The sequence below is a fragment of the Vipera berus genome, assembly GCF_964194415.1.
Source record: "Vipera berus genome assembly, chromosome: 1".
NCBI classification, from domain to species: Eukaryota; Metazoa; Chordata; class Lepidosauria; order Squamata; family Viperidae; genus Vipera; species Vipera berus.
The window spans coordinates 296,164,095-296,180,511 of NC_138202.1; the positions used below are offsets into that span (position 1 = coordinate 296,164,095).

A 16,417-nucleotide genomic window follows, 5' to 3' on the forward strand; every position below is an offset into this window, starting at 1 on the left:
CTGCTGAGAACCAATATCCATTTAATTTAATTCTTCCCTTGAGAAAGAAGGTATACATAGTCTAAAAAGACAAAAGCAAGCACAAAGAATATACGGAAGAAGATGGTGACTTATGCAATCCCAGTTAAATATACAAGGCCCATTAGGAAGGCTCTATCCAATCCACTTTGGCCAAAGTTGGACAGAGGCAACTCTTCTGAAATGTCCTTGGAGTCTTCTGACTTCACTTCCAAAAGCAAATCTGTGGATAAGCCAATTACTACTGCTGTTACTTTGTCCATTTATTGTGGTAACAGCAGCAAACGGATGACAGGGTGAGCATACCAGTCTGTAAGGCTAGATCTGTGCAGCAACTGCTTTGTATGTTATATTATTCATTACAACAGAAGAAATGGCTGGAATGTCTCTGGCAACTCTCTGAAAGGGAGGAATGTTGGGTCTTTCCAATGTGTCCAGGATGCCTACAAATGAGAAAATCAACAATCAACAGTAAATACTAGACTGTATTGTACCAACAGTGATCATAGTTAATTTCGTATTTTTTTAAAATCCCATTTATATCCCGCCCTTCTCCGAAGACTCAGGGCGGCTTACAATCTAAGAAGCCTTTTTTTGTCTCAGCCTAACTTCTATGTGCACAGGGGTAGTTAGCTTACAATTGCAACTGAGAGCACAACTGCTGTCACTAAGCTACACAGTTGTCACCTGGCAATGACAATTCCAGCAGTCCTGGTTGCCATTGTTAACCAAGTGATAGCAACCTCTGATTTCCTACTGGTCACCGAATTGGCTTTGCTTGTGGGAGGCTAAGAGGGAACAATGGAAAGCATGATCACAGCTTGCTGAGATGTCGTAATTATGAAAATTATGAAGATGGGATTTATTCCTTTTGTAAATATCAGCAGTGCAAGAAACTGACAGTTTAGATACAGTGCAAGGCAAAGCCGGATCCTCTCCAATCAGCTTTTGTGCTAATACAGGTAGTCCTCAACTTACGACCACAATTGAGCCCAAAATGTATGTTGCTAAGCGAGATAATTGAGTTTTGCTCCATTTTAACCATTGGTTGCCACATTGGTTAAGTGAATCACTGCAGTTGCTAAGCTAGTGACCTGGTTGTTAAGTGAATCTGGCTTCCCCATTGACTTTGCTTGTCAGAAGGTTGTAAAAGGCCCCAGGACACTGCAACTGTCATAAATACGAGTCAGTTAACAGGCATCTGAATTTTGATCACTTGACCATGGGGGTGCTGCAACAGTCATTAAGTGTGAAAAATGGTCATAAGTCACTTTTTTCAGTTCTGTTGTAACTTTGAATGGCCACTAAATGAATTGTAAGCCAAGGACATGTACTGCTTCTTCTTAAGTCAGAATCTGCCTCACTTGAATGAATGTATACATACTCTGGAAATAAGGGCTGCAGTATCAGAGGACTACATTAGAAGAGTCCATTTAGGTCATTCACCTGTTCTTTTCTATGGATAATCTAAATGTAAGAATTCCTGGCAGACGCTTATCTAGTCTCTGTTTGAATGCATCTGCTGAACCCACAACTTCTATAGACAGTTGGATCCACTGTTGAATTGCTTTTACTGATACAAATTATTTTCTAAAATATATGTTCAACGTCATACTATGACAAGAATTAGGGATATAGAAAGCTTATTGTTCTAGTAGGAATGGAACATTCTAGAAAACTCTGGTCGTTTTCTCTCAATCCTCATCTAGTTTATTTCAGGAGGAACCTAATATTTTCCAAAAGTGAACCTATCAAATTAGAAGCTGCTCATGATACTCCAGAAAAGTCTTCAGGCTCAGATAATGAGAGATCTGCTGGGACATTAAAGAGGTTTTTTTCTAGATTCCATTTCTGGAACAATACGTTTGGCACATACTTACCATACGCCATTCCTACAGTGGAAATAAAAAGATTATACACCAGGTCTTTTGAGATGTAAAAAAAAATCAAGCCTAGATAAATCACTTCAAACTTTTTTCCACCTTTAATATAACATATAAGCTGTACAATTCAATTGGAAAACACATTTAAATCTTTTGGGGGGAAAATTACAATAACATGGTTGTATAAGTGTGCATATCCCCTTATATGTAGAGAATGTGGCTGTGTTCAGAATAACCAACCACATTCAAACCAATCATATACACACATTAGTAGCCAAAATTGTGGAAACCTTTTGGGAAAAGTGTACAGTAGAAATGCCACCTTTGGTTAAGTTTCCACCAATTTTTCTTCTAATTTCTTTATAACTGTAGCCTTGTTCACTTAATAATACTATTTACATCGCTTTCTGGGCAACCAGTCAACTCTTTGCAGAATTACTTTAATTTTATTACGTTTTACAAGCTCACTAAATGAAACAAAAAAAAACCCCAACCAACTTGATAGCAAACACATAACACACTGACAAATGTCCTCTCAGCTTCAATACATGACATCAATAACTGAATCCTACTGTGATCTGATTGGCTCATTGCCAAAACAAATGACACTTGATTGGCTCTTTCATGCTCATTGGATACAATCAGATGAATGAAAGCTACTTGATATCAACCTAAGCAAGTTGTGCTTCGTTTTTCTGGTCATTTGGCTATAACTTTTCATAGAATACAGTACAGATAATTGAACAAACTATGTTTCATTACATTCCTGATTAAATTATCTTTCCATTGATATATGGTACTACTGTATTTTTATATGTTGCCCTGTTCACTGCCCTGAGTCCTTCGGGAGAAGGGTGGTATACAAATAAATATTATTATTATATTATATTATATTATATTATATTATATTATATTTATTATTATATTATATTATATTTATTATTATATTATATTATTATATTATTATATTATATTATTATATTATATTATATTATATTATATTATATTATATTATATTATATTATATTATTATATTATTATATTTATTATATTATATTATATTATATTATATTATATTATATTATATTATATTATATTATATTATATTATATTATATTATATTATTATTATTATTATTATTCAAAAAAAGTGGTGGTGTTAGCCACCAAACCTCAAAAATACACTTTTCCCAAAAGGTTTCCACAATCTTGGCCACTACTGTACATTCTGGCAGATTTGGAGTGCTTTTGCAAGGAAGAGTGGGCAAAGATTCTCCAGACAAGATGAGCCATGCTGATAGGCTTCTATTCCAAAAGACCAAATGCTGTCATAAAAACAAAAAGTGCTTCAACAAAGTATTAGTTTAAGAGTGTGCACATTTATGCAACCATGTCATTGTGAAATTTTTATTTTCCTCCTAACATTTTTTAGTTTGTTTTCCAATTGAATTGTACAGCTTATATGTTATGTTAGAGGTGGAAAAAAAATTCTGAAGTAATTCATCTCGGTCCGATTTTACATCTCAAAAGCATTTTAACAGGGGTGTGTAGACTTTTTATATCCAAGGTATATGAAAGTTAGACATTTTAAAAAGCCATTATGTGTGAAATTGTCCAAAGTGGGAATGGGGTCATCCTATAAAAACTAAATCACATATGGAGAACTGCTGAAGATGAAGATTTAGCCTTACAAGGTCAGAAACAGTGCAGAGTTCTTCCAAAGCCAAACCCAATTGCCTAAATTTGTTCTCTTACCTTCCACAACCTTATGATAAGCAAAGTGCAGGTAAAGAAGGAAGAGCATGTGCAGGGTAGCAAGTGCTCCACACAAGATGAGTCGCTGGGTATGTCCCACCGTGCGTGATACCAACACAGCAACCTAGGAAAAACAGAAATCAGATCTCATGGTTTACAAACTCCAGATATAAAATCTGAATGGCACAGGGACAACAAAACCAATAATTTCTATGGTTCATTTATTTATATTGCCTGTTTCTGAACCACTCATCTCCCCCATTTTTCTTCCAAAGGAAGCTATTTTAGATTCTAAATAATTTGTCATTTTATAGATCTTCCTAAGTCTTCCAAATATCCCTTTACTTCTGGTGACCAGAAGTAAATATAGTATTCTAAACTTTACACAGTATGCAGCTGTTTGTTCACCTTTGGTTGCGACTGTACCTAGCTCTCAAGTATAGCTTCAAATAGCTGTAACATGGGCAGCAGCCACAATGGCTGATGGGCCAAGCCAGGTTAGGTTAGCCCAGGGGTAGGCAACCTCGGCTCTTTTATGACTCATGGACTTCAACTCCCAGAATTCCTGAGTCAGCATAGCTAACTCAGGAATTCTGGGAGTTGAAGTCCATGAGTCATAAAAGAGCCGAGGTTGCCTACCCCTGGGTTAGCCGATGGGTCATGGACTCTTAATGAGCTAGAGGATTTATCTATCCCAGCATATCAAATCTGTCCCTCAGGGTCCAATAGTAAAGAATACAGACTGAGGTCCAATAGTAAAAAATACAGGCCCAGCAAGCATTGTGGGGCTCTAAGAACACAAGACATTTAGATATCCTAGTCATCCACTGCAGCAGGAGAGATCTCAGACCTAATGGTTCTCCATATCACTATTAAGGTCTCTTTTCCTTGTGCAACAGCTATTCCTCTTAAAACTCCATAATATCCAATTTTCTGTTATGCAATTAACCATCATTTACAGCTCATGTGCAGATCATCTCAGTCCAAACCTAATGTGTTGACCCTGTAGTGATGAGGGAGTGTCAAAGCAACAGGCGGGAAATGACCACTGGCAGAGTGGTCCTTGGGCCAGTGGTCATTTGTCTCATACCCAAGGCAGCAGGAAAGGTCATGTGTCTCACCTAGGTGACTGGGCATCCTTCTCTAGGATAGCACTGCCCAGCCTTGTACAAGGCAGGGGCTTAGAAAACACTGCCTACCCCCGAAAACCTCTATGGCTTGCGCAGGGCCTCCCAATGACTCCTATTACTCACCATTCGTAGTGTAGAGAGACCACCAATTCCCAGCCAGAAAATATAAAAAAGCGAGTGAAGATGGATATTGTAGGTGACAAAGAGGGTGATGCAGTGCCCAAAAAGTCCATAACCCTAAAATGAAGGAAGAAAGCATAGCTAGTAAGAGCATAAAGGCAGGGAAAAATCTCAGACAAAAATAACATCACTGTATTCATTCTACTGTTCCTCCCGATACAGCGGAAAAAAAAACAGTAACTGATTATCAGCAATCTGCAGATTATTAAAATAATGGTCTGGTGTTTACAGCCAATTCAGTAATATCCATGCAGAGAATTGTTTAGAAGTTGATCAAAACTACTGAACTTTAGCATCATCTGCCTCCATTGTACGATCTACAGTTAATGAGTTTGTGAACCCATGAGAATCAACTATAATTCTGCAACACTGCGATCAAAGGATTAACAAATACTTAAACAAACAATATCCCAAACCATCTACTACAGAATGTCTTTATTTAACACACCGTGCCAATATTTATTGTTCTGTTGGGAAAAAATATATGAATAAATTCTGAAAAGGGGATAAGTTGAGTCAGGTGTTCCAAGCAATGATATGACAATCAAATGTAAGTAGGAAGGATCTCTCCTGTAAAAAACATACAAACATTGGTAGCCACCATTGGAATTAACTCTTCACAGCACAGACATGATAAAATTAAAGGCTATTATTGAAACTGAACCCCGTGGACTTCATAACAAAGAATGCTGTTGCTCATGAGAAAGGGCTACAGAGCCACTGCTAAAAATGTATCTCAATCGATCCAAGGACAGGAGATAATGTACAAATGGAATTACATTACCACCATTTGACTATGCCCAGAAATGGTCATCCAACAAAAAAGCATCACTCCAATAGTCTAGGAATTCACAAAGAGTTCCAAGGTAACAGCAAAAGATGTGCAGGCTATTCTTGCATTATCTTGTAGCTGTGTTCATGAGTCCACCAGAAGAATACTGAACAAGAATGAGAGGATACCAAGGATAAAACCACTGATCTCAGAAATCATACTGCTATCTGTTTCAAGCTTGTCAAAGAGCGTCTAGATCAGGGGTGTGAAACTGCTGGCCCACGGGCTGGATGCGTCATGAAGAGACCATGCTCACCCCATTGCCAGCTATGGCGAAAAAGCTCCGATACATCGTGCAACGTCACGTGACGTGAGTTTGACATGTCTGATCATGTAAACAATTAGAAAAATGTCATACTGACAGATGAGACAAATATGAATCTATTGACATGAATGGAGAAAACTGTATTAACAGAAAAACGAAACAACGCATGGCAGAAAAAAACCCAACACTACTATGGTTTGAGGCTATCTTGAGGTCTCAGAACTTAGATGGCTCTCATACTCATGGTGAGAATGATGGATTATAAATTGTATCTGCCAATTTAGGGTTTCTTTTTGTGACTTGAAATTTTAAACAAACATCACACAGTACTGAATCTTAATATAGAGATAACACTATAGCAGATTTTCTGGAGAAAAAAATCTGATGTTTTGTAATGCCCGAATCTAACAAGAACAGTGAATATTATAAATTCCATTGCTTTGGTTTGATTAACCAAAAATACAGCTCAACTCACATTGTAGATCACAATATTGCACGATTATGAATTGTTCTAGGGCAGGGGTAGGCAACCTCGGCTCTTTTATGACTCATGGACTTCAACTCCCAGAATTCCTCAGTCAGCATAGCTGACTGAGGAATTCTGGGAGTTGAAGTCCATGAGTCATAAAAGAGCCGAGGTTGCCTACCCCTGTTCTAGGGGCTCACAAACTTTCTTTCAATGCCGTGTAATATTTATTTTACAAGTTTATAGGTTGTCCTGAAGGAGGCAGTGGTGAGACCCCTTCTCAAGAAGCCTGCCCTGGATCCAGCGATTTTGAACAACTATCGTCCGGTCTCCAACCTTCGCTTTTTGGCGAAGGTTGTTGAGAGTGTGGTAGCACATCAGCTCCCTCTGTTCCTGGACGAAACCGATTATCTTGACCCGTGCCAATCAGGCTTCAGGCCCGGGTACAGCACAGAGACGACATTGGTTGCGCTGGTAAATGATCTCTGGCGGGCCCGGGACAGGGATTGTTCCTCTGTCCTAGTCCTATTAAACATCTCAGCGGCTTTTGATACCATCGACCATGGTATCTTGCTGCGACGACTCAGGGGACTGGGAGTGGGGGGCACTGTTTTACAGTGGTTCTCCTCCTACCTCCTGGGCCGTTCGCAATCGGTGTTGACGGGAGGGCAGAGATCCGCCCCGAGGCCTCTCGTTTGTGGAGTTCTTCAGGGGTCGGTTCTCTCTCCCCTCCTGTTCAACATCTATATGAAGCCGCTGGGTGAGATCATTCGTGGTTTCGGGGTGGGGTATCATCAGTATGCTGATGATACCCAGCTTTTTCTTTCCACCCCAAACCAACCCAGTGATGCCCTCATCATGATGTCCCGTTGCCTGGAGGCGGTTCAGGTTTGGATGGGAAGAAACAGGCTTCGACTCAATCCTGCCAAGACTGAGTGGCTGTACATACCGGCATCTCGGGTGAATCATTTTTGTCCATCATTAATGAAGGGGGATGAGGTGTTACCCCACGTTGATAGGGCTCGTAACTTGGGCGTTCTCTTGGATTCACGGCTCAGTTTGGAAGATCATATAGGAGCTGTGATCAGGGGGGCTTTTGCCCAGATTCGCCTGGTGTGCCAGTTGCGACCCTATTTGGACCGAGATGCCCTACGCACAGTCACTCATGCACTCGTTACCTCCCGGTTAGACTACTGCAACGCTCTCTACATGGGGCTGCCCTTGAGGACCACTCAGAGGCTTCAGCTGGTGCAAAATGCAGCTGCGCGAGTAGTAATGGGAGTTTCCCGATACTCTCATGTAACACCTCTTCTCCGTGAGCTGCATTGGCTTCCAATTCTCCTCCGGGTGAGATTCAAGGTGCTGGTGATGACCTATAAAGCCCTAAATGGCATGGGTCCGGATTATCTCAGGGAGCAACTGCTGCCAGCATCAGCCTCCCAGCATCCTGTGCGCTCCCACAGGGAGGGCCTCCTTAGGGTTCCACCGGTTAGGGAATGCCAACGGATGGTTCCAAGGGGGAGGGCATTCTCTGTGGGCGCGCCTGCCCTATGGAATGAACTGCCGGTAGAACTTCGGACTGCCCCAGACCTTCGCTCGTTTCACCGGGACCTTAAAACTTGGTTGTTTGATCTTGCTGGCCTGGACTGAGGGGGTTTTAATTTAATTTTAATTTAATTTTAATTTTTAATTTTAATTTTAATTTGTTTAATTGTGGGCTAGTCTTATTTAATTCTATTTTAAAGTGTACTTATTTGTATTGTTTTAACTCGCCCTGTAAACCGCCCTGAGTCCTTCGGGAATAGGACGGTATATAAAATCAATTAAATAAATAAATAAATAAATAAAAAGACTTGGGCAGGATTCAAAAGAGTAAAGTTATAAAAGCAATAAGAAACCAACCCAAGATGGATACCATGAACATTCAATTTGTGCTGTAGGTTCTGGGAATATAAGGACTGCGTTATTGGCTCTAGGATTAACAGAAAGTTGTTCATCTATACTTGATGTGGATATAAAAACATCAGTTTACTTAAAATGGAAATATACAGCAGTACCATTAAATCTACTATCTCTAATTCAACAGATGCCAGATGAGCTGGACTATCTTAATTATGTTGTTTTGAGATGATTCTAGATTGGGAAAACTTGCTCTAGACTCCAATAGACCAGTCCTTGGTAGAAAACTGACTTTTACTTACCAGGAGTGACAACATTTGGACCATGGTGATCTGAGCATTGCATAGGTATGCCAAGAAATATATGAAGGAGGAGACACCTATCCAGTAACCAAAGCAGGTGCCAATTGCTGTGCCCATCAATGTACCTTCCCTCTGTAGAGAGAGCAAGTGAATATCAGAAAGGCATTCTAGGAAAAATGAAAACGGGGCTTCAACTAATACTTTCCATAAATATTCCATGTAGTGAAGTCTGCAGTAGGCATTAGTTGTACTCCAAACAAATCTTTCTCCAACAACAATGCATATATGACTGCAACATCAAGGAAGCTCAAAAGATACATAGAACCGATCACTTATCAAAAAGGAAAGCAATTTCCCCCTACTTACAATGATAGTATCTGATGTCTTCATTCCATGCAACAAAATAGCCACCAGCGTAAAGACTAGCATGAGAGGACCATAAAGCTCACCAGCTATCTTCTGGAAAATAATATATGGTAGCCATTTATCAATGTTCAAAGAAACTTAAGTCAGCAGGTTAAAAATATATTCAAAATACGATTCATATTTTCTTAAATATTTGCAAAAGTAACACAACTATTACGGGAGAACTATTATACTATTTTCATAAACGGCAAGTTATTTTATGCCATTGTTTTGGAAATGATCCTGACAGTGTTCAAATGACTTGATGTAATATGAAAACCCACGGTATACAGTTCTAGATGAAATCAATTTCATAGTTTGAGTTTATTGAGCTTGAAATTCAAATTCTATGATCAATTGTGATGCCCCAAGCATTTGACTGTCAGGACAGTTAAGTCTGAATGGTCTGACAAGTATGGCTGCCCACTGTGCTGAAGGGCTATTCACTAAATATAAACTAAGAGATGTGATAATATAGCATTGAAGGAAGCAATGTAAGCACTTCTCCACTACATTTTAAATATGGTCATCACTCTTTAGGATTCATTGTTTACTCTCTTCTATTTGAACAGTTTGTCAGCTAGTGAAACATAAGATAGATATCACTCTATCACATTAATTTTATAGCTGAAGACAAAATGAAGTAGAATGATGATGATTTTGATGACCACCCAAAGGACAGCTCACAACATTAACAATAAGCTCACCTGGGGGAAATTGATCATCTTGACAGGTATCATGGATTCCAGCAATCTGAATTAAAACAGATTGTACAGATTAATAGCTAGAAAGAAAGCATCTGATTACTTAGACAGCCATCCCATGTACACATCTGTTGGTTTCCCTAGCAAATAAAGTAGGTTATGAAAGAAATGTAAGAATTGATATAACAGAAGGAGAATTATCTCTCCATACATAATCTTTACATAGCGATGCTCATATCAACACTAAGCCTTAGGGTGAAGCAAGGAAAAGAAGAGAAAGGTATAACTAATTCATAAAGTTGCATTTCTTGCTGTTTTGCTGTGATCAAGACAATGGTCACAGAAGCTATGGGACCTAGAAAGGAAGCTTCTAAATTTTAATTATTAGTAAAGTAGGGACAGATTAATAGAACTTTGAATCAACATTTACTGGATAAAACTGCTAAATCAAATACATCTGTTAAAATTAATATCCTATAGTTTTGCATGTCATTCTTTCATCTGTTTTTTAAACACTCTTTGAAAAAGGAAAACAGAGCTAAGAATACCTTGAATACCCTCCCACTTGTGAAAAGGCTTGAAAAAGACTTGCAACAGAAAACAAAAACAAAACCATTTCTTAAGCCTGAACAATATTTATGGAATTGAATAGCTTTTTTTCATTAGCACAAAACAATATAAATGGTGGATAAATGCTTTCATTCACAACGACAGCTCTGTAATTAATATAATTAAACTATTAATTGAACTGTTAATAAGGAGCACCTCTATGAATGGCACTGATAGATAAGGCAGCTGATAGGCTTACGTTTACCTGTTCCGAACTTGGTTTGGCTCAACGTCAAAGTAGGGCCTGAGGATATCAATATTAGCATAGAGGTTGAAGGCTTTTGAGGCTTGTCTCTTTCCAGCCTGCCACATCTTAAAAAAGGGAAAATATTAATTAAACACGCTCTCCTTTCTCCTTCTGAAGAATTAGAGAACATTTTTTTAAAAAAAAACAACAACCCTGCAGATCAAGAGCATTTCTAATGCACCACATCAAAGCAGAATTACTCAGTACAGGAATTATAATGTAGAGAAAGATACTATAGGTCTAGATATTTTTTTCCCTTAACTCCATGAACAAGATTTACTTTGCTTCTGACATAAGGAAATAAAACCAATTTTTCATAGATAATAAGTATTCACTATGCAATTTGGTTAATACACTCTGTTAACCCATGTTTTGATTAAACATAATTTATTGCTGAAACTGAACAGTTAAGAGTCAAATGATACCCTAACTTATAAATCACAATGACACCGTTTGTACAGTATCACAAGTATGGCATGAGTCTTATCTAATGATTCGAGATTTTGGGTGGTAAAGATGCCCCATATATTTTCTATATAAGCTACATACTGCTGATCTAAAAAAGACAGATATAAATTTAAGATCAATATTGTATTACGAAAGAAGGATCAGAACATTGTCCCCTCGAGGGCTAGAAGCATATTAGAAACAAGAATCTCCTGAGCTCAAACATCTTCAAATCGGAGGAACGCTGGTAAACCAATAAGATCTCCATTTACCTGATCAGCTACCTGCCGACTCAACTGCCCCTTTAAACCTTTCATCCCTAAGAACTCTCCGTCTTCTTCATCTGCAGCAGCTGCTTCTGCATCTACTTCCTCCTGTTCCTTCATGCGTTGGTGCATTTCTCCCATGTCTTCAAAACTAGAGCCAGAGGTGTCATCCATGTTTTCCATATCAATTACAGCAGAGCCCCCACCCTGAGTAATGCAAAAATAAACAAGAAGCTCAAGACAGGTACACAATCGTCCTCTCTTAACAAGAACTATGGATCAACACACACACACACACACACACACACACACACACACAGAGCCTCAAAGAAAAAGGATCCTGTTAGATCATGTCCATCAGGAAAAGGTACAGAATGTTACAAGAATAAGAATAACTCCCAGTTTCGGATTTCATATTAATTTATACAGCGAATGAAGACTGCTCAAAGAGTAGGAAAAACCCTATTTGTCACTATTTGCTATATTCTTCCATACCAACTGAGTAAATTTGATATCAGGAAATAATTATTGTTACTGGAATTTATGAAGAAAAGCTCCATTTATAAATGCAAGAATAAGTACTGCAAAAAGTGCTGTTTTCAACATCAATAAGTAACCTTGGAAACTCTTTTCAATATAAAAATGTAACAGCCTAGACTAGAGAAAAGTCTAAGGTCAGAGACAACATTGCTACACAGCTCAAGAAACTCCTGAACCAGACCACAAAGTATCTTACAAGGGTCTGGCTTAGAAACTGCGGGTGATATGGAACACACCTATGAGGCTATGGCCCACTAGGGATGGGATCCTAGGAATCATTCCTATATTATCATTGTTACAGCATTTCATTAGGCCAGGTCTGGTCTGTTTCTTAGCTAAACTCAAAGTAGTATGCTTATTTTTAAGTCTCTATGATGGCCTGGGAGTAGATATTGAAGAAATTCTGAGTTCTATCTACCTGAAAGGGAACACACATAAATTGTTATCTGCGTAGACTTGCCAGGGCCTAGAGAAAAGCCTTTTTCAGATATTCCACACATTTTGGGATCTTTTGATCGGTCTCCACTTTTGATCCTTTTTTTAAACTGTATTTCTGTTTTTCTAGGCCTTAAAAATATTTCAAGTGCTTCTTCCTCAGCTGGGCCCAGTGGGCTCCCTTCAGCAAATGAGGCTCTGTTGCCCTCCAATGCTTGCCTTTATATGCTCATTCTTTTCCTGTTTTTATGTTTGATTAAACTGAAATCACACAAAGCACTCTGAAAATATGTCCCGAGAATGAAAGGTAAAACTACACGACAGAAAAATAGAGCTGTTAACTGAAAAGTTAAAAAAGAGGCAGTAGATAGGGTTACTATATCTAGACTGCAAAAATCCAGACAATTATTAAAGGCCATCAAGGAGATGCAGAACATGCTAACTTTTTGCCTCTATCTGGCAGCTGCCCAGTTTCCTGCAGCCCAAAGCTATATATTGAACATGTATGTATCTTTAGACATAGTATTTACCTTAAGCTGAAAGAAACCCTAAATTGGTTTAGGGGTAAATTGCTCCATTTGCAAAATCAACAGTAAAATGAAAAATGCTACTCCTGTTCTACTCAGAAACGTATTCATATCTTCCCTTTTAAAAGCATGCACTGCTTTTCTGTTGATTAGTACAGTACAATGGCAGTATACTGTGAGTATACAGTTTAATCTAGTGGTTAAAACACAAGAATAGAAACCGTTTCTAGTTTTAATTTTGCCTTAGGGATTAAAGCTGGTTGGGAGACTTTGGACTAGTCACTCGTCAGCCTTACTCACCCATTGGGTTTTTTGTTGTAGGGAAAACAGGAGGAGGAAAGAGTATCAGGTGTGTTCACTACCTTGAATTATTTATAAAAAATATCTTTGAAAAAGTGCCCAAATTTTGATCACATGACAGCAGGAGTTCTTTCTTTCAGTGCTGTCATAACTTTGAGTGGTTGTTGAACGAATAATGCTCATAAAACAAGGACTACTTGTAATGTATTGTATCATAAGCTGCCCTGACTTAAATATACTGCTCTTCTCGCCTACTCTCCATGTCTCTATCACAACACTGAGGCAAGTTACTACACTGTTAGCAAAGAATGCTGGGCAAGACACTTTATTACTAAATTAAATAGAGAATAAACATTAATAATTATTGCTTTGGGGAACTATAATTAAAGCTGTTGTTTTATACAGTACAGTCTGATGAACAATCTGTTAAACAGAAACATCTGTGTTTAAGCAATAGTTACCACTGAGTATTAAATGCTTTCTACAACACAGCACAATAGGGAGCAATTGAATACTGTGAAAAGGCAAACTTATGCAAAATCCAGGAAAAGACAAAGAAATAGTAATCAAAGATCTAAGGGGCAAGGTAAGAAAAAAAACCAACTAAAATTTAGTTTACATCAATTCCATTTACTGTTTGACCATTTCATACTTTTCTATCCTTGCAAACTTTTTTTAGCTTCTGTCCATAACCAGTGCTTGCTGCATTTTACTGTGTAATAGTGTTTCTTATTTTTTTTTGCTCTTGTGGCCTCTTCCCACTTTTAAAAATTATGGAGAACCCCAAAAGAACTTTTGTCAGTATGTGTTATATTTATCAAGATTTACTTATTAAAAATTAAAACTGATTCATTGTAGAACATTTGTGTATTGAATCATGCACAAATAACAATATTAAACTCATTTGTTAGTAATATTTTTGATGAAAAAACTTTTTTTTAACAAAAATAGTAGTAAGAGTGAGTTTGTTTTAAATATTTGAAAATATCTTCAAGATCTGGCAAATAATTTTGATTTTATTTATTTATTTTATTTATTTAATTAGTTTTATATACCGCCCTACTCCCGAAGGACTCAGGGCGGTTTACAGGGCAAAAGTTAAAAGACAATATAAAAGTTGAAATAGAAATAGAATTAAAATGAGTTAAATTAATTAATAGCCCAACAAATTAAAACAAAGTTTAAAAACTTAAAACCCCTCAGTCCAGGCCAGATAGATAAAAAAACACAGGTTTTGCAGATCATTTTGTAGATCCCTCAGAGGGTCTTGGAGTTACACTTTAAGAAACACTGCTCTAATGCATTCAACATTATTTATTTTATTATTTATTATTTAGATTTATATACCGCCCTTTCCCGAAGGACTCAGGGTGGTTTACAGGATATTTAAAAGAGAATCAATACAAAAGTTAAAACAATTAAAAAAGATTAAATGAAACCCTGAGAGAAAATAAAAACCCCAGTTAAAATTAAAAATTCTCAGCCTGGGTAAATGTTTGAGTCTTGTGCAACAATGAGTGTAGCAAAGGCAACAGAAATGGATGACAGAAATGTTTCAAAAGCCTGATTGGACTGGCAGAAAGGCCGATAACCAGCAGGTTGGGCTCTTCTGAAAACTGCCAAATGTCCAGTAAGTTTGGCAAACAAATGGCCTGCACAGAACAATAATGGAATGTGTATTACTGTCTTTTATTAGTTCAATAACCAAACCAACCACAAGCTTAAATCTAATGTTGTGAATATCTTTTCAGCAGCATAGTTGTCCAATTCTACCTGGAAACCAGGAACTAAGCTTTCGCAAGGCGCTTGCAAAAAAGCTAAACAGCAACTTGACAGATTGGCTATCTGTGTCTGGAATCCAGCTTCTTCCTCCACAAACCGCCTTTGGGACCTTTCCCTTGTATTTATTTTGCTGTGAACGGTTAACAATTTCTGCTCGTTCGCACAATGTGCAGGGACTCTCTTTATGGACTCCCTCACAACACACTGCTTGAGTTTCAAGACAGATGTCTGGAGTGTCAGGCACTTCTCCTGCACCTCACAGACAACACAGGCACATTTCCAGCCTTGTTAGTCTTATTTATTTTTATTTCATGTTTCTTAGCTGCCCTTCTCCCTGGGGGGGAGGGGGAGGGGGGGCTCTGCATGGTGTACAATATAATACAGTAGTCCTGAACTTACAACAGTTCAGTTAGTGACCGTTCAAAGTTACAGCATTGAAAAAAGTAACTTATGACCATTTATCACACCACCTTTATAGCATCCCCATGGTCATGTGATCAAAATTTGGACACTTGGAAAACTGACTCGTATTTATGACAGCTGCAGTGTGTGGGTGTGGGTGTCATGATTAGTTTTTGAGACCTTCTGACGAGCAAAGTCAATGGGGAAGCCAGATCCACTTAACAACCACATAGCTAACTTAAGAACTGCGGCGATTCCCTTAACAACTGGGAGCAAGAAAGGTCGTAAAACGGGGCAAAACTCACTTAACAAGTGTTTCACCCATTAATTTTCGGCTCAATTGTGATCGTAAATCGAGGACTACCTGTTCAGGTGTTCCCAAAGCAGCCCAGGAACCGGGCGACGGCAGGTCCGAGGAAGAGATCCGAATTCGAATTCGGAACATGGGATTCCAAGAAGGAATCCAAGACGGGAAAGTACCCGATCCAATCCCCTTACCTGCATGTTGTCTTCGAAGGCTCCCCATTCCGCAGTCACCGTTGTAGCCCCACTCCTCGCTCCCCCAGCGCCCGCGGTTGCCCCGGGGTCGGACATTTCCCCAGCAGCGGCTGCGGAGGCGCAGACGCCCCCGCCTCGTTAACGGATGATCCGGGGGCCGGGGATCCGACCGAAGCGAGGCGGAAAGTGCCCGGATGGAGGAAAGCCAAAGCAAACCCCACTCGGGGGCTTAAGGAGCCGCACGGGGGACGTGGAGACTCAGGTGTTCTCGCGAGGTTTCTTAGGAGCTGGCCTGACTAAGCTGCCATCTTGGTAGTTCCAGACACCCCAGACGAAATAGGAGCGCTTGAAGGGACGGATAACGACGGACAAGCAAAAAAAAACAACGGGAAAAATCCCCAAGACCTCTCATACACGCGGTCGAAATGTCATCTTTGCACGTAACTCTAAAGCACGCCGCCACAAAAGCGTATCTTAGAAAACGCCACACCTAACATGGCGGCACACCGCCACCAACTTCCGTTCT

The 16,417-nt window shown here is 38.9% G+C and overlaps 1 protein-coding gene across 3 annotated transcripts; it reads right to left on the minus strand.

Moving 5' to 3' along the window:
• Window positions 1-11: 11 nt before the first annotated feature.
• On the minus strand, window positions 12-16,352 carry YIPF3 (Yip1 domain family member 3). 3 transcript variants are annotated; one of them, XM_081315281.1, is made up of 9 exons: window positions 15,892-16,352; window positions 11,414-11,614; window positions 10,653-10,759; window positions 9,842-9,887; window positions 9,096-9,185; window positions 8,730-8,861; window positions 4,909-5,022; window positions 3,656-3,779; window positions 12-461 (listed from the first exon to the last, which is right to left on the minus strand). In XM_081315281.1, exons 1-9 carry the CDS (start codon window positions 15,985-15,987, stop codon window positions 337-339), a joined length of 1,035 nt encoding a protein of 344 aa, XP_081171407.1. In that variant the 5' UTR covers window positions 15,988-16,352; the 3' UTR covers window positions 12-336. The 3 variants fall into 3 exon arrangements, with proteins under 3 accessions (XP_081171407.1, XP_081171406.1, XP_081171408.1); XM_081315280.1 differs by having other exon boundaries at window positions 9,096-9,188; window positions 15,892-16,346; XM_081315282.1 differs by lacking the exon at window positions 9,096-9,185.
• Window positions 16,353-16,417: the final 65 nt, after the last annotated feature.

Excerpts from the sequence above, each read along its gene's own strand:
- YIPF3 (XM_081315280.1), bottom strand. The coding sequence starts at position 15,987 with ATGTCCGACCCCGGGGCAACCGCGGGCGCTGGGGGAGCGAGGAGTGGG. Across the intron at positions 10,760-11,413 it reads GTCGGCAGGTAGCTGATCAG|ATGTGGCAGGCTGGAAAGAG; the intron begins GTAAATGGAGAT and ends CCCTTTTTTAAG. Across the intron at positions 8,862-9,095 it reads AGACATCAGATACTATCATT|AGGGAAGGTACATTGATGGG; the intron begins GTAAGTAGGGGG and ends CTCTCTCTACAG.